This window comes from Bos indicus, chromosome 24 (genome assembly GCF_029378745.1).
Source record: "Bos indicus isolate NIAB-ARS_2022 breed Sahiwal x Tharparkar chromosome 24, NIAB-ARS_B.indTharparkar_mat_pri_1.0, whole genome shotgun sequence".
In the NCBI taxonomy this organism is placed as follows: Eukaryota; Metazoa; Chordata; class Mammalia; order Artiodactyla; family Bovidae; genus Bos; species Bos indicus.
Genome location: NC_091783.1, coordinates 41,105,870 through 41,122,936, shown reverse-complemented (window position 1 = coordinate 41,122,936; position 17,067 = coordinate 41,105,870). Strand labels below are relative to the sequence as shown.

General features: G+C 42.7%; 1 protein-coding gene across 6 annotated transcripts in view; it reads right to left on the bottom strand.

Moving 5' to 3' along the window:
- PTPRM (protein tyrosine phosphatase receptor type M) overlaps window positions 1-17,067 on the bottom strand; it is a 666,464-nt gene that overhangs the window by 219,532 nt on the left and 429,865 nt on the right. For all 6 annotated transcript variants that reach the window (XM_070778532.1, XM_070778534.1, XM_070778533.1 and 3 more), the window contains one exon: window positions 600-732. In XM_070778532.1, the coding sequence (XP_070634633.1) occupies window positions 600-732 (133 nt within the window). The remainder of the gene's footprint in view (window positions 1-599; window positions 733-17,067) is intronic.

The following is a 17,067-nucleotide window of genomic DNA, read 5'->3' as shown; positions in this document are numbered from 1 at the left end:
GTTTTTCTCCTGCCTTGACCACCCCTGGCTAGAAAGGGCAACCTTACTACACCCAACATGTTACCATCCTTGTCCTTATGTGTCCACGCCCTGAGTTGCTGTCTGTCTGATCCTGAGAGTCCCTCTCTCGTGGGATATTGTGCTGTTTAATCTCCTGACATGGTGCCTGCACATAACGCAGGGCCAAGAAACTCTGTCATTGTCATTATCTTCCTTATCATGAGAAGGAGAAGTCTCTTTTCTTGTATTCCTCAAGATCTATTGTTAGTAATAAGTATTAATACTGAACATTTCCTGGTGAACAAGTGATTTTACTGATTCTGCTGAGCTTTAAGTAAGTACCAACTGGTGGGAAGACACCTGATCCTTAACGCTGACCTGGCATAAGAAGCTCTTCACAGTCACACAAAATCCAGCTGCGGACTCCAAATGTTTTCCCATAACCTTGACTGCTACATGATGCAAAATACGAACCACCAGAGCCACAGGTGCGGCTCGGTCATCCAAGACAACGGACTAACAGAACGCTTTCACGCACGAGAAGCCTCTTGGCCAACAGTGGGCCAGCAGCACCTGCATGGCAACAGCCAGGGGCTCACCTTTTCTTCATCACCAGCACGACCCCGAGAAATATGATCACGAACAGCAGGATGCCGGCGATGACCCCCGCGATCTTGACCGTGTGGTCTGTTTGCTTCTCGGGTTCTGGGACTGGTTTTGGAGTGGCGGCTCCTGCAGGAGGCGGGGAGACAAGAAAAGAGACACGGTGGGTAAGGGAGAATAGAAACGTTAGCTTTTTACATTTTCGCCACCTTTAACAGAGTCGTAAGACTTATCGGAGCCAGCAGACAGACGGGCTTTGATTTTTTTCAGCAGCTTTCACAGGCGCTGAAAGGGGTGTAATTGTTCTCATTGTTCTTCCATATTTCACTAAACCCCAACACAAGTTGGAAAGTACACCCACGCCTGACCCTTTTATGAGAGACTCTTCTCAAACACAGTTTTTAAAATATTTTTATTATCTCTATGGGCTCCCTGATCTTTCTGCCTTTTTAAAAACTTGCTAACAACACAATAGACATCCTCAGCCTTTATCCAAATTTGATTTGCTGGAACATTTCCCCCAATTATTTTTCATAAATGAAGCAGTAATTCCATAACATATTAGCCCAAACACCTGGAGAGGGGAGATAAGCTCACTTACTGTGCATTTTACCAGCAATTGTTTTTTTAACACAATAGAGATACTCCCACCCCCCAACCCCCCGCCTTTGAAAAGCTAAATCTAGGTCACATCTGGTAGGCAAAGACTCCTTCTAAGCAATTTATTCACAAAGTGGGAAGCAACCGACGATCACACTACTGTTGCCCACATTTGGTATCTGTTTAAATGAGATAACCAGGGCCTGCCAGTGGCTACTGTCTTAGCTCTCCCATTTCCCAAACACTGTCCGTCCTGTTTACAGTGTAATGCAATGGAATGGCATATCTGTGTCTGATGAAATATCCATTACCTCTGCTAAATGAGCTCGGGATGAAAAATATTAGGATTCTATCGTTCTATTCTCTAAACAGAATCCATTTTCTAAGGGCTGCTCCCTTTTTCGTCAGAACACGACCGCCCTCGGCATCTGAGCCATCACGTCCCTCTCCCTACTGATATAGCTCATTGGGAAAGTGGAGATTTTATGTCCAAATCTCCCACGTTAGAATTTTCTTCTTGTTGGTAAAAATGAAATTAACACTGACTCTTGGTACCAGCCCTTTCTACCCTTCCACTGGGTTTTGCATTTATGGGTCATCTGATTCTTGAAAAACTTAACCATCATTGTGTCCTACGCGCTCCACATGGGGCTTGGTCTGAGTCACAGCAGGGAACAGGGGTCAGACTATAAACTTGCCATCTGTTTCCATTGGGAACGTACTAACGCTTCTTTAAAAAGTTATTCATATTAAGATTTTATATGAGACTCTGGACTCTGAACATGGCTGTGGCCATCAGATAGACGGAACTGGTCAAGATCAGAGAAACACAAGGCAGGAAACACCATAGCCTGAGGTTCCATGCACGTGTTCTTTCCAATACAATCGACGATAGCAAGGAGAGTAGTTATGATGCAAAAATCACACCTTATTAATACAAGCTCTTCTGGATAGAATGACTCTTTACAGGACATTTTTATTTCTGACTACTTCAGGGAGATGTCCTGCTATTCTGTTTGAAAGAATGTCCCTCGAACAGGTGTCAGATGAACCTTGAAGATATCACTGTTACCATTTTTTATTGTAATAACATCTGAAGTATATACCCCAATACTGGAACACATAGCCAAGTGGTATATTTGGAGGATAGTACTTCTTTAACTAAACTGCTAAGAAAAAAATTTAAGTTAAAATGTGTATGTTTTAAAAAATGAATAATAGGTGAAAACAGCCATCCATGTAAAAATAACATAGCTCAAATTCACGAAACTTGACAAAAAGCCTAATGGCTTTCAATTTTGATTTTTTAAATATAATTTGGAAACTTAAAAAGAAAGCTATTTGGTTTTATTCTTCCAAATGCTGGCACACTGGGAGCCACTCCATTTATCTCACTAGAGATAGATTACAAGTTATCCAGGTATACTTTCTCCCATTCAAGTACTAACCAGGCCAGACCCTGCTTTGCTTCTGAGATCAGACGAGATAGGGTATGTTCAGGGTGGTATGGTGGTAGACGACTTTCTAAACAAATGATTCTCTAAGTTTTTTGTACCTAAATTATGCCAATAAATACTCAGGGAATAAATTATTTAGAAAAACTGGATATGGCTTAAAAATTTAAATATAAGCAATTACAAGGATTGTAAACACTCCATGAGAAGAGTTGGTCGTATTAATGGTCTCATGTCTGCTTCTGTTAACTAAACAACTAGTCTTGTTGTACTTTAGCCTCTTCTCTAAGCTTTGTGAGAACCAGGGTGTGACTCTGCCCATCCTCGGGTCAGGGAGAGACATCAGCCCAGCGATGCCTCATTTCCTGTCGCAAACAGGCCAGTGCACTTGCCGCGCAGCCGGCAAAGCTCAGCATCATCGTTCCTTAGCACTTACTCAACTTGTTTCATGTTGAAGGCCAAGAAGATGCAACGTTCAGCCTCCACAGGACACAGGGGCAAGGTGATCATGGCAGAAATCGTGCAAAATGGGGGAGCAACTCAAAAAGGGCGAGGAGGGCTGCCCTGCAGGTTTCCCCACACGGTCACTGGCTTACTACCTGGGTGAAGGGGCTGAGTGAGGAGTCTGGGTTTACAACTACTCTGGAGAAGCACCAACATAAACACAAACTGGGCTGAAATAAATCACAACCCCAGGACAATCTCACGGAAGTGTGTCACTTACTGCAGGTGCCCTCGGGGACACACCACCCCTGCCTTCTGCGTGCTCTGCCCTCCATCCTGCCTGAGGTGGACCTCCTTCTGTCCCTCTCCCTCCGGACGCGCTTCTCTCCCCTTTGTCCCTTTGGAAACCTGGGGCTGTGACCTGTCAGTCAGCCACAGACAGGATAATCTGTGACAGAATGTGGCTGCAGTTGGTAGCTTGTTTCTTTCCCCCGGGGGCTTCCCTGGTAGCTCAGTTGGTAAAGAATCCACCTGCAATGCAGGAGACCCCGGTTCGATTCCTGGGTCAAGAAGATCTGCTGGAGAAGGGATAGGCTACCCACTCCAGTATTCTTGGGCTTCCCTTGTGGCTCAGCTGGTAAAGAATCTGCCTACAATGTGGGAGACCTGGCTTCAGTCCCTCGGTAGGGAAGATCCTCTGAAGAACGGTAAAGGCTACCCACTCCAATATTCTGGCCTGGAGAATTCAATGGACTAAATAGTCCATTGGGGTCACAAAGAGTCAGACGGGGCTGAGCTACTTCACTCACTTCTTTCTCCCTCACCCAAATCTACGAATGTAACAGTGTAACTTAACAAACTGCTTGGCAAGAGGTTTTTTTTTTAACAATATTTTCCCCTTGTCTTGTTATTTTCGTGCCAGGTTTCTAATGTTACAACCTTTTATTCCTTTTTTTTTTCTTGGTATAAATTCAAATTCTTCATGGAAAGGCATTTTTTTTTTCTCTTCTACTGTGCATTCCGCTTAGAGGTTACTGCACATGTCCACACGTGTAGCTCCTTTTGAAGAGAATAAATTCAAATGCATCTAAAAGTGTGTATTATGTGGGCTTGGACAGTCACTAGAATGATAAATATGCTAAATATTTCAGGGGGAAGGAGGGTGAATATCACCTCCACGGATGTGCAGGCTGCTGACTCCTCGTGACAGCGCCAAGTGGACTGTTCTAATGACCAAGAAGAGCATTTCCAAGAAAAAAAAAAAGGATGGTGTTCCAGGTTTCAGATATAACATCCAACGTGAAAAAAATCTCTAAAGAAAAGGAGTGATTATCCATGGCAGTGGTTGGTTGATTTTCAACTTGGCAGAATCCAGTCTGTCTTGGCCCAGTGTTGGATGCTAAATTCAGTAACAGAAGCTCGCCAGGTTGAGAACTCGATGTACTCAGCCATTGGCTCTAGGGTCTGGGCCCAGTTCTGACCACTACACAGACCATACAAACTTCCCCTGGAGGCCCACGATGCCAGCCCAGCAGGATATGAAGTAGGTGTTGGGCATAAAGTGGAGAAATCTAGACTCGGGGCAAACATTTGGGGGTTGCCAGGCGATATTTAAAGCCATGAGACTACAGGAGAGTGCTTGGGAGGTGAACTGAGAGGGTGGGTCATAAGAAGGGCCAGTAATGGGGACAAAAAGGAGCTGCTGATCTAGGGAGGAGGGAGGGGGAGGAGGAAGTCAGTGTGATACGGAGCCAGAGAGGAGTGTGGGGATCCAGGGAAACTGCTCTTTTTTAAGATGGGAGAAATGAGGGCATTTTGAATGATGATGCTTCTGGACCCCTGGAGGGGAAAAAGTTGATGATGCAGGAGGGAAAGGAGATGCCTGTTGGAGTAACGACCTTGATGGGACAGGAAGGGATGGGCCTGGAGAGGGTCGTACAGAGAGGTAAGGGGATGAGGGCCTAGGGAACACGGGGGAGCTGGACGCCAGGGCTTTATGAGAAAAAGGGCCTCGTGAGATGAATCCTGGTGATCTCAAAGCAGGTGGCAACGGAGATGTGAGGGTTGCGGTGGGGCTGGGAGTTTATCAAGGAGCACAGAGCTGGCCCCCTCCTCCCTCCTTATAACAAGAAGGAGGAGGAGAAAGGAAGAGGAGGAGAAAAGGCAGAGGGTGACACGGCTCCGAGTTCCACCCTAAGTGATCCGTGAGCCATCAGAGGCGGGAGCGTCCCTGGGACGGACACGAAACGGATGCTTGCTTGACCCATCCCTGGGACGCAGTCAAGCCTGGTTTTCGGTCTCAGATAAACAGCTCCTCCTGTGCTTCAGGACCCATAATGAGGCCCTGCAGGACACTCAAGATGAGTAAGACGAGTGAGAGTTCACCTTTCTCTGCCAGACACAAGAGGCTGAGAGAGGGACCATGTCTGACTATGTCTTCAAAACCCAACTGGAGGAGAGAAGGACAGTCCATGTGGAGAGCAGTGAAGGCTACTGCCCCCTGGGCTAGGGGCCTCCAGTGTCTGGCCCCAGGGAGTGACTGGAACTACAAAGAGGAGGGGCTCACAAAAGGCGCCCACTGGCCACACACAGGCCCTCTGGCCTTAGAGCCGGGCACTGGACACCGGCACTGCTCAGGGAAGAACCTGGCCTGCTTCCTGGTGACAGAACTGGTGTTTGGGTAAAATGCCTGCACTGAATTCAAACAACAAAATACTCCATTCTCACAACATGCAAGACCAAATACCAAAATTCCACTCTGGTATTTGTGGTTGGGGGAGAGAAAAAAGGGTCAGGAACAGCCATCCTGGGAAGGTGCTGAAAAGAGAAACAGGAGGTTGAGAAACCTTATGAGAAAAAATGAAATGGAAACATGAGGATATTGTTTCTCAGAGTGTGTTTCAAAGAGCACTGGTCCTCAAAGATGTTCTAAAACGTCCTTCGAGGAAGCCTCAGCCACTCTGGACTAGCATTTTATGACTTTATGGAATAGAGAATCTATTTCAATTAATTATCATAGTTTTTTTTTTTCACCTTTTGCAGACATCTTTTCTTTTTCTTAAAAATAGCAACACCCAGTTTTAAAGATTATTGTAGTTCACTCAAGTCTTATTGCTCAGAAAATTAGAATTCCTTGTCATCTGTGTTTGGTTTTTCCGGCTGTACCTTGATATTATTATATATAATCACGAAATATCTCCAAGATTTTTCATTTAAATTACACATCACTGTTTCTCTTTCTGGGAATGCAAAGTCAATCAGCACCCCTGGAATAATCTCTGTTCACATTTTATGTATTGTTTGTAACCTGATTATGCTTTTGAATTTATAACTCTTCCCTTGTACCTAATTTCCACTGCAGGGCGCACAGAGCATGTACGGCGTACAAGTAATAATCAGAAACATAATTTTTCATATAAAACTGAGACGCTGGATTGTTTGATATATACCGTCTCTAAAAAATTAATCTACTTTTTTATTTTTGTTCTAATTTCATGACAGTTACTGCTCTCATTGATTGATGGGTCTACATCCTGTGGGTAAGATGATCTATCAAATCCTGATCACTTATTCTCTGGGCACTAGAAGTTTGCAGAGAATTATGAGTGCCATTACTGGTCTGATGAAATGGCTTTATTTCTTCCATTTGTATTTCTCAAATCATGGTCAAGTAATAAAATGAGTGAACTGCTTGTCAATAAGATGGCATCAGCTGTGTTCACCTTTCATACAAACTGAATAATCAATAAAGGGAATGTGAATGGGTGATTTTGAAGATATTATCAGTTCAGAGTGTATATTTCCAACAGTTTGTTTGAAACTAAACTTTGAAGGCATTAAAACAAAACTCTATCTTGGGTTGAAGGATAGTCACCTAACACCAGGTCAGTTTACCTCCCTACCCAATCTCTAAAAATTAAAAACACACTGTATTTTCTTCATCTCTCTTCCCACTGCCACAGACCTGGTTTATTTCTTTTCTGTATTTTGTACTTGTCTCCTAGGGAGACATCCCATCTAGCCTCTTGCACAGTGATTTTCCTAAAGAACAGGCCTAATCAGCTCACTCTTTCATTTAAAAAACAAAATAAAAACCCCCAAGCCTCCAAATGCTTATTTCAAAAGGCAGCTGGGCCTCCCATTAGCTGCCTCCCAACTCTTTTCCAAACTTCATGCTTCTTCTCTTTTGACTTTCCTACATCCACCTGTGCTCCAACCAAAGGGAGATGACCAGTCCTCTCCTCCCCCTCTAGCTCCACAGCCAGCATCTCCCTTCTCAGGACCTTTGCTGCTGCTCTGTGGACCCATCCCCTCTCATACATCATAGAGGCCTACTTGTCTTTCAAAGGCCAGTGAGCCCAGCACTGTCCCTGTGGCTTTGCAGGAAGTATTCTCTCTCCTGCTGAACTGATGGAGCCTCTCCTTGTCACCCCTGTTGACTATTTCAACTGCAAGTTCCATTATTTTGGTAAGTCCTTTATATTACATCTTAACATAAGTTCCTTGGGACAAAGCTGGTTTTAGTTTTTAGTCTTCACATGACCAAGCCCAGCATCTTATTATGTGTCTGAAGTTCATGCTGAATCAAAGCTCTCTCACAATAAATCTCACTTTAATTTTTCTGTCTTTCTCATTTGCGCTCTTTTCATAGCCAGCCTATTCTTTCTCCATGTGCACTAGAGTTCCCATACATAGGGTGATGGGTATAAAAGGAAAGAAAACAGGAAAAACTAGAAGTGTAAAGACAAGTCCTGTTTTGTGGTCTTTCCTCTGCCTCTTCCCAGCATTTATCGAGGGCTTACTAAGACAAATGGGGTCTGTGGTTGCCTTTAGATGACCTTCTGTGGCCATTAAGACAATACCCCGAGAAAGACAGACCATCTGGGCCTGGGCTCCAGGGACTGTGAGCCAGCCAGGCACAGGAGGTGTTCCTCAGGAGGTTGATGACAGATAAAAGTCTTTGCCAGTAAATTTACTGACCAAACTTTCATCAATGATAAAATGAGATTACTAGAAAGAAAGAGCATGAAAATAAATACTAGTGGCAAAATGTTATATTTCCAGCACCAAAGCAGTGAAATATATATCCATCAATGACGAGAAAGTTAACTGGGTACATATCAGGGAGACAGGAAATGAGTATCTGTCAACAATAAAGTGTTATGAGCTCAATATTTGTAATGATTAAGTAGCTGTAGACCATTTTTCATGATCATATGTCGAATTTGTTTTAGAAGTCTTTAAAGGAGCCAAAATTTATGCTGGAGAGTAATTAAAATGGTCTGGGACTTTTAAGAAAGCGAAAAAGGAGAAATTTCTAAGATAATGCTATTATGATTAAAGTTATTGTAAGTTTATTTAATAAAATGTTTATATCATTCCTATGACCTTACTTTAGAAGCATTTTCTAACTTCTTTGTTACTCAGAGAAGAAATAAGGTAGAAATCTGAAAATTCCCTTTTTTTTAAGCCTTTAAACTGGCCAAAAAACACACATAACTCGCTCTGATGTAGTGTGTGCATGCGCATATTTGTATGTAAATATACTCCAATATCTAAAGAAATTATTCAAAGACATATAAGAAGTACCCACCAAAGTGACAATATCACACACTTTTTATCATGTTTCCTATGAAGTTAGACACAATCTTGAGTAAAAAACAACAAAAACCACCACAAGGACAGCACATATGCAAAAATTCCAGACAAAAATTGGTATGCTAATATGTGTTTTGACCAAGAACTCTAACTTGAGTAAACTGTTATAATTAATAATAGGCCACAATTAATAACTGCATCATTAGCAATACCAATAATACATTATACAGATTAAACTGAACATCAATTACAGTGCTAGGGTGATGTATGGCTTGGATGTTTACTGGAGGAAATGGGAAAACTCATCAGAGATCCTGACAGATGTGTTGAACACATGTCATTTATTAACTCCCAGGCAGGTGCCAGGCTGATTTTCAAAGATGTTTCTCAGAGATAGTCGCTCACTCTTCAAAATGAAAACAACATGTGGAAGAAAACTTATGTGGCTTCACCTTCCCTTGCCAACTGCTCCATATTTTTCCAACTTCATAGCAAGTGTCTGAAAAAAGGTACTCAATGAGATCATCTATCATCCCTCTAGATAGAGTTCTGCTAAAGTGCGTCATCTTGGGCTCCCTTGAGAACCGGCGTAACTGAAGGACGAGCACAGAGAGGTGCTCACATCAACACCAAGGACAGTGAGGAGGGGCGATGGAGCCCCAGTGGCCAGGACAACAAAGGGGAGCCTGGCGCTTTATTCCGTGCTCTGGGCCACAGGGAGGTGCAGAATAGGTTAGACACTGCTCTGGGCTATTACAGCTTCAAATAAAGCAGCTGTCTTTGAAAATGTGGTGATTTTTTTTTTTTTTTTTCATCACTAGCATCATCACCATGGTCACCACTAGCAAGAGAATATAGCTTATATTCTGATGCACCTATATCTCAAAGGCAGGCAAGTGGGAAATACCACCCGTGGGGGAACTCATCACAGGTCTCGACATATAAGAAAATAATCAGATTCCTCCCACACTCTGGGGCTCTTGGAGACCCCAGCAGCCACATGGTATTCATGTAAATAATACCCTACCTAGCATCAAGAAAGCCATTCATTTTCTGGGAAGTTCAATTTTGCATTCAAGCTTGGGAAGAGCAGTGGCCTGGATTAATTACCATGGGCTTCTGAAAGTCCTAGGAGGCATAAACAATCCTTTATCAGGACAACAGTGAGTAACAAAGTCATGACAGAAAGTTACGAGCAACTGCCAACTCCTCTGCCTTGGCCCTGACTCAGCTGGTGAAAGGCCCTTTATATATGTCATTGGGGTAATTCTCCCACTGCCCCCACTGGGGTTAAGAAGCAGTATTCTCCATGTTTTATAGACATGGAAGCTGAGACTTGGAATTTAAGAGATTTGCCCAAGAAGTCTGAACTCATGACCTTGTATCTCAAGCAGATACTTTCTGAATTAGGTGTGTGGGATCCATACTTTACCTGAGAACTGCCCTATTGAATCCAGGACAGAGACTCTGAGGCCCAGATTCCTGTCTGACATGTTTGAAAACGGCCCTAGGAAGAGTGCCAGGTGGTTCAGAAGATGAAGTTCAGAAGTATAGAAGATGACCTGGAGTCTAAACTCTAGGGCTTTCCCTGCTCCCTCCAAGCTGGTCAAAGGGAAGCCCTGACTCTTACAATGATCCACCATTTGTCCCCAAGAGTCACGCAGGCAAGGACAAGCAGGAGCCTTATCCTAAGTGGTCGATCATTGGCTTTAAATTTCTTTGAAGTCTGTTGCTTGATTTTTTTGAATATAGCATGTAAACGTTGCCTGTTCCTCCATGATATACTGATGTTTAATACAAACAATGTTTGAAATGGTTTACTATCAAGGAAAGTGGTACCTTCCTCCCGAACCCGGTACCGCCCCCTTCTAGGGGCTTCTCCAGTAGCTCAGCAGTAAAGAATCTTCCTGCCAATGCAGGAGATGTAAGTTCAATCCCTGGGTTGGGAAGATCCCCTGCAGAAGGAAATAGCATACCATTTCAATATTCTTGCCTGGGAAATCCCATGGACAGAGGAGCCTGGCGGGTTATAGTTCACGGGGTTGCAAAGATTCAGACACAACCGAAGCAACGTAGCATGCATGCATACATGTGGTTCCTAAGCTAGAAAAGCCATGGCTTGAGAAGGAATCAGACATTCAAAGCCAAACCCAAGATTCTCTTACATGAAAATAATGACAATTCTAAAAGCAGTGCATGAGTGTGCCTGTCTGTTGCAGAGGTGGTGGTTAACAGGCTGGAACTTTAGGAGTCAGTCTTTTCATAGGCTCCAGGTGTCCCTGTCAGCCCTCTGGAGACACTGATATTGAACAAGTTTTGATACTGATATCAACAAAAGGGTAAACAAGATGAGGCACTTGGATCGAAAGGACTGAGCTTTTTCAATTTTCTGGACTTTCCCTTGATTATCAATACAAGGTCAGCAGAGTATTTAAAACAATAATTCTCTCTCCAGAAAAGAGTTCTGTTTCTCTGAGCTCTACCCTTTAAGCTTTCTGGATTTGCTGCCTCAACATCTGGCTCTGTTAAGACATTGGGGGAAACTCTGACTTCTTTTCCATTCTGACTCAATATATTGGATCACACCCATAAATACTTTAAAAAACCTCTCACAAATACTAAGCATTTTACAGTATTCTAAAAAAGCTTATTTGTAAGAGAGACTAGTCCAAAGTCAACCAAAAAGCACAGCAGTAAGACATGGCCCTTTGCCTACAAATTCTCAATGGAATTCACTGGTTTCTTAGACATGAAGCTGTTGGAGTTCATCTTGATGCCTTCTGTTCTAAATTATGGTCGTGTTTTTCTAAGGCAAGTGAAGGGCTAAAAATGAAAGTAGCACAATTGGTATCTATCAACAAGAGTCGATGAACGATTATGATGTTGCCTAGTTCCATGCTAGCCATTGGGGTAAAAGCAAAGACCTGGTAAAACAGCTATTGTCCTTCAGCCTTAATAAATATTTTTAAAATATCCAAAGGGAAACTGGGTGTGGGGTATATAGGAACTTTTTATTATCTTTGCAATAATCCTGTAGACCTAAAACTGTTCTTAAAAAAAAAGTTTATTTAAAAAATAAATTAAAATATCCAGGCCTTTTCCATGTTTACTAACATCAAATATGAACCAACATAATTTTACTATAAAATTGATATTATATATTCCTTACAGGAAAGGCAAGAATAATTTAACTCATTAGCATAAAATCTTTCATGCAAAATCTCTATTTTTTAAAACTACAAGCATTGTTTTCTCCCTAGTATTTCGCATCTTTTGCCAACATTTTCGTTTAAGCTCAAACCTTTACCTTCAGCTTTCATTTTGGATATGCATAATGCATGAGATTAATAACAAAATTAAAAGGTAGATTTCCTAAAATATAAATTCCAATTTATGCTTTTCAAGCCAGGAAGCTCTGTGCCTTAAGCAAATAAAAGGCACTTAAATGCATTGCTTTGGTTTCCTTTATCACACTGCTGATGGAAAGAGAAAACACAAAAGGATACTGAAAAATTAAATTGCTCTCTTGCTTTGAAAATCTTTTACATAGAAATTCCAAAGTTTATGTAGTAAAAATGGAAAAAGCAACACTATTTTAGTGCAATATATATCCTTTAAATTATATTATGTTTGAAACCAAATGCTTGACATTTGACTCAGTATTTGCTTACAAAAATGACAAGGAAGAAGGAACAGAATCTCCCATGGCAGTGCTGTATCCTCTCACCATTTTCTTGTAACTATACCATTTTATAGATGAAACTGCCACAGCGAAATGACAAATATAACACATAAAAGAACAAAAAAGGGCAATAAATCACCAGTGACACTACAGCCTATTAAAATGCATTCAGCTGGTGTTGCAGGAAGAATAAAAATCTCCATTCACTTTACATTCTTCTACCTGAAAAGGAAAGTTTAGAATTCTCAAGCCACACTTCTAAGAGATGCTGAAATTCTAACCAAATTTCTCACGTTAACTGTTCACATTGGCCTCCAAAACATACAGCACTGATACCCCTGGTCACTGTTTACTATGAAATGCCCAAGACGGGGCATGTGAATTGCTAATCCCCCATACTGAAATGATACAGAATTGAATAAAGCCAGGACACCTCACTAGCTGGAAAACGGTAGGTCTTATTCAGCCACTATTTCCAATTATCAGCTTAATGAAGAGTTTGGCATTTTAATTCATAAGGAAGTCTAACGGAGGCATTTTCTTTGCTTAATTTTCTCCCAAAATTCCCTCGAAAGGTCAAGTCGAAGCTCCTGAGACTGAAAATGTCTCTGGAATCATATGATACTACATTTTAGAGCACAACTGAGTATATGTTAACTTAGTTCATGATGCACTTATTGTACTACAAAGAGCCCAAGATACTGGTGCATTCATTGAAGTGGGATAATTACTGGACGGCTTATGTCAGTCCTAACAATGATGGTAAATATAAGTAAAGAGTTCACGTTACACTTCCTTGAATTCCCATCTCTTAACACAGAGCTGGTTATACATCAAGCTTTCCAAGGAGGTGAGAGGCTCTTCAATGTGATGGATGAATGAGAGGACCTCCTCTCCTAAAGCATTGACGGTAGATGCTCAGCCCTGCAGCCAAGGGCTTCAGAGACTGAAACACTGTGACTTACCTCTATCAGAATTAAATAAAAGTGCTGGATGGGAGTCTGGGCATTGGAGGCCCATGGGACACTCTGTACCTCCCTGGTCCTAGACCTGACAGCAGGGACAGGAGATCCTTTGTGGGGGATGTTATTTTTTAAAAAGTGGTGTGGAAATTAGCTCATACCTGTAAGGCAATTACATCTTTTCCAAGTGAATTCATTCTATCAAAAAATGAGAGCTGGTCTCTGAGTGCCCTTCAAGCGCCCAGCTCTGAGTGGCAGGTTGTGGAAAGTATAAAGAGATATAAAATACAGCCCTTGGAGTAGTAGATACAAATATTTCCACACCTATTTCATAGTAGACACAGGTAACTATCTCCAGTACAACACGTTGTAAGTCTAATGACTGAACTCTTGAAAGGGCCAGGTACAACTGTCTGCAGCTGAAGATAGTGAGATTTTATCTCAGGGCCTGAATATTGCTGAGCTTTATTATCCTTTTTGTTCTTGGCCAGTTTTGATTCATACAAAGACCCCAGTAAATAGCGCTCAAAACACATGGAGACCTGGGGCCAGACGCTGAAGGAAACCACCCCATCTTAAAGGTCCACAAAGTGCCTCCATGATCTATGTGAGCCTGTGCCTGAAGTTTCTATCACGTCTGCTTTCACGCTGATGATAGATGATCAATAACCCAGGGCAGGAACTCAGACTGAATCGGCTTCCTGGCATTTAGCTCTTCTAGTCACATCGGCTCAGTCTGCTCTCTTCCTCCACTCCTGCTCACGAAGGGCACCAAGGACCCACTGGCTGGGGCTGAGGCAGAGAAGTGGACAGACGCAGCCTGAGACTGGGAACAAGACAGATAACGCCGGTGTGAGTGGGTCGGCCTCTCTCCAATAGTGACATGAAAGTGAAACCTTTCTATGACTCACGCCAAAAGAAATGGCTGATTAAAACTGTGCTTTTGTAAACTGGCTGAAAACCCATGAGTCTATTTTATTTGCAATGGAAAGGGCGACTAAATTAGAAATTTATACTACAGGTGAGAACTGAATATATGACAGTATGGCCTTTCTGTGAGAAAGTAATTGCTTATCTAATGATGAAAGCAGCCTAACTGCTTGTTTCTCTGAAAAAAAGCTGGACCTCCATCCTGAACACACTTCAGGCCAACTCTGGAGTAATTTCTAGGTGGATTCAAGAGCCAAGCAGAGAAAATACCAAAAATTCAGGGTCCCGGCTGGCTGACCTAAAGGATGAGAAGACTTCTCAGGCAGAACAAGCTCTGGAGGGGCCGGCGGGATCGGTGGGCTGGTGCAGTGGGGGAGCCGGCTATGTTGGGGGGCGGGGAGCTTCTGCCACCGCTTAGGCAGGGGGCGGTCACTGAGGGCCAGGTCATGGTACAGAGTCTAGAATGAGTCAGCCTGTTCCTGCTGTTTCTCCAGCAACACTTGGAAGGACAAGTAGCCAAGAAGGCAGGCTGTGGGGTTACCTTGGGAGTCAGTGAACAGGTGGAGTCGGACCTCTGCCCAGGATCTAGAACAGAAGGTCCTCCATAAACAAACACTGCAGCCTCTTCATTCCTCAGTGGGGACCTGCTTCACTAGCTTCCATGTGTTATGTGTTGTTCAGCTGCTCAGTCGTGTCTGACTCTGCGACCCCATGGACTGCAGCATACCAGGCTTCCAGGTCCTTCACCATCTCCCTGAGTTAGCTCAAACTCATATCCATTGAGTCAGCTATCTCTCTGTCTCATGTCCATTGAGTCAGCTATCTCTCTGAGTTTGCTCAAACTCATGTCCATTGAGTCGGTGATGCCATCCAACCATCTCATCCTCTGTCGCCCCCTTCTCCTTCTGCCCTCAGTCTTTCCCAGCATTATGGTCTTTTCCAGTGAGTCAGCTCTTTGCATCAGGTGGCCAAAGTATTGAACCTTTAGCTTCAGCATCAGTCTTTTCAATGAGTATTCAGGGTTGATTTCCTTTAGGATTGACTGATTCAATCTCCTTGCTGTCCAAGGGACTCTGAAGTCTTCTCCAGCACCACAGTTGAAAAGCATCCATGTGGTATATGTGACATTAAAAAAAGATCTCTGTCTGCTTTAAGTGTCACATGAAGGAGAAAGAGAAATTCCTTGGGGCTTATTTCATGAGAGCTTTGCTGATATACTGACAAAGATTCTCTCCATGGCCAAAGCCTAGCCAGACTCTTCTGAGTCCCTCTGACACAAGGAATATGTGTGTCCTGAGGATGATGTCCAGAAGGGGCTGGTCACACACTCTCATGGCTTTTTCCACGTGTCGCCCGTCCAGTGAGTCACCGCTGGTCCCTTGGGAAGGAGGGGGAGTAACAAGGATGCTGGTCTGGGACGAGACCCCAGGAGGCTCCTCTGAGTCTCTTCCCACCAGGACCCCACCTGGGCCCACAGAGACGTGAACAAAGGCGAACATAATTTCTAACAGCTCAAGGCTGCATCCCTTGGGAACTCTAGGCCCCTCAAAGTGCCCACCACAGAAACTCAAGGCTGCCCGAAGAACTGACTTTGGATTCCAGAGACCCCTGAGGACAGGGTCCCAGCTCCCAGCTTCTGTGCGATGACAGAAGTCTGACAGACGCCAGTCAGATAGTGCCGGATGGTGTCACATGGACCAACGTTTCATCTCCCTGACCCTACTGAGTCCCCATCACCTGCTCCCCACTCTCTCATTTTCCTTGTAAAGTCCCAGTCACCTCTGAGCAAGTCAGACTGGAGCTCAGCTCAGTCCCTTACAAGTTAGTAATTACTGAATAAAATCTGTTTTCACGACTTTGGCTGATGTTGGGCTGTGTTTATCTTTGACAGTACAGGCATCTGGTACATGTACCTTTTTCAAAAACTTCAAATTTTATGTAGAAATAACTGTTGGCTAGTTCTCTATTATATTTAGTACTAATTATATCTAGCAAGTAATTCTCCATGGTCTGACATATCTCAATTGTACTCAAATCCCAGAAGTCACTTTGTTTATAAACACTCTACTATATGGATCTTATCATTTTAAGATGTAGGGCTTAAACAAAACAGATGATAAGAAGTATTTGTTGAAGGAACTCATTCTCCACAGCATCTCAGAGCTGACCAGGGTTTTAAATCCTAAACAGAAATATATTAATATAAAATAAACAGCCTAGAGTTATTTATAAAGTAAAGTAAAAAAAAATCTTAAAGAGAAATATCTAGCATGTGTAGTTGTTACTTTCTTCCCAAAGCAGTTCTATATTACAGACAATTAATAAAGGAACTAAGAGAACCAAGTAGAAAGCAGAAGCATTTCCAATTTCTAGAATTTTCTCTGTGTGCTCTCATTAGAGCATAAATTTTGAGGTAAGACAGGACCTTTATTCCAATTATATATTCTGTTCCCTTTCACAATTCCCTAACTATAGTGGTTTAGTAAAGCATTGTTTTTTTTTTTTTTTTAAACTGTGTGTTATAACCCATTAGTGGGAAATGAAATCAGCTTAGTAGGTAGCAACTAAATTTTTTTTTAATAAAGATGAAACAGAATAAGATAGGACAGAATAGAACAGGTCAGAGTGCAGCTTATCCAGGGAGCGGCACTGGTAGAACGATTTCTAAATCTTTTGCTTCAGTTAAATGTCTGTGTCTGTGTGTATACTGGTGGTGATGTATTCTTACAGTTGATTGAGTCAAAAATGTTTATGAAACAGTCCCAGCGCGATGCCAGACCAGCATCCTGCATCT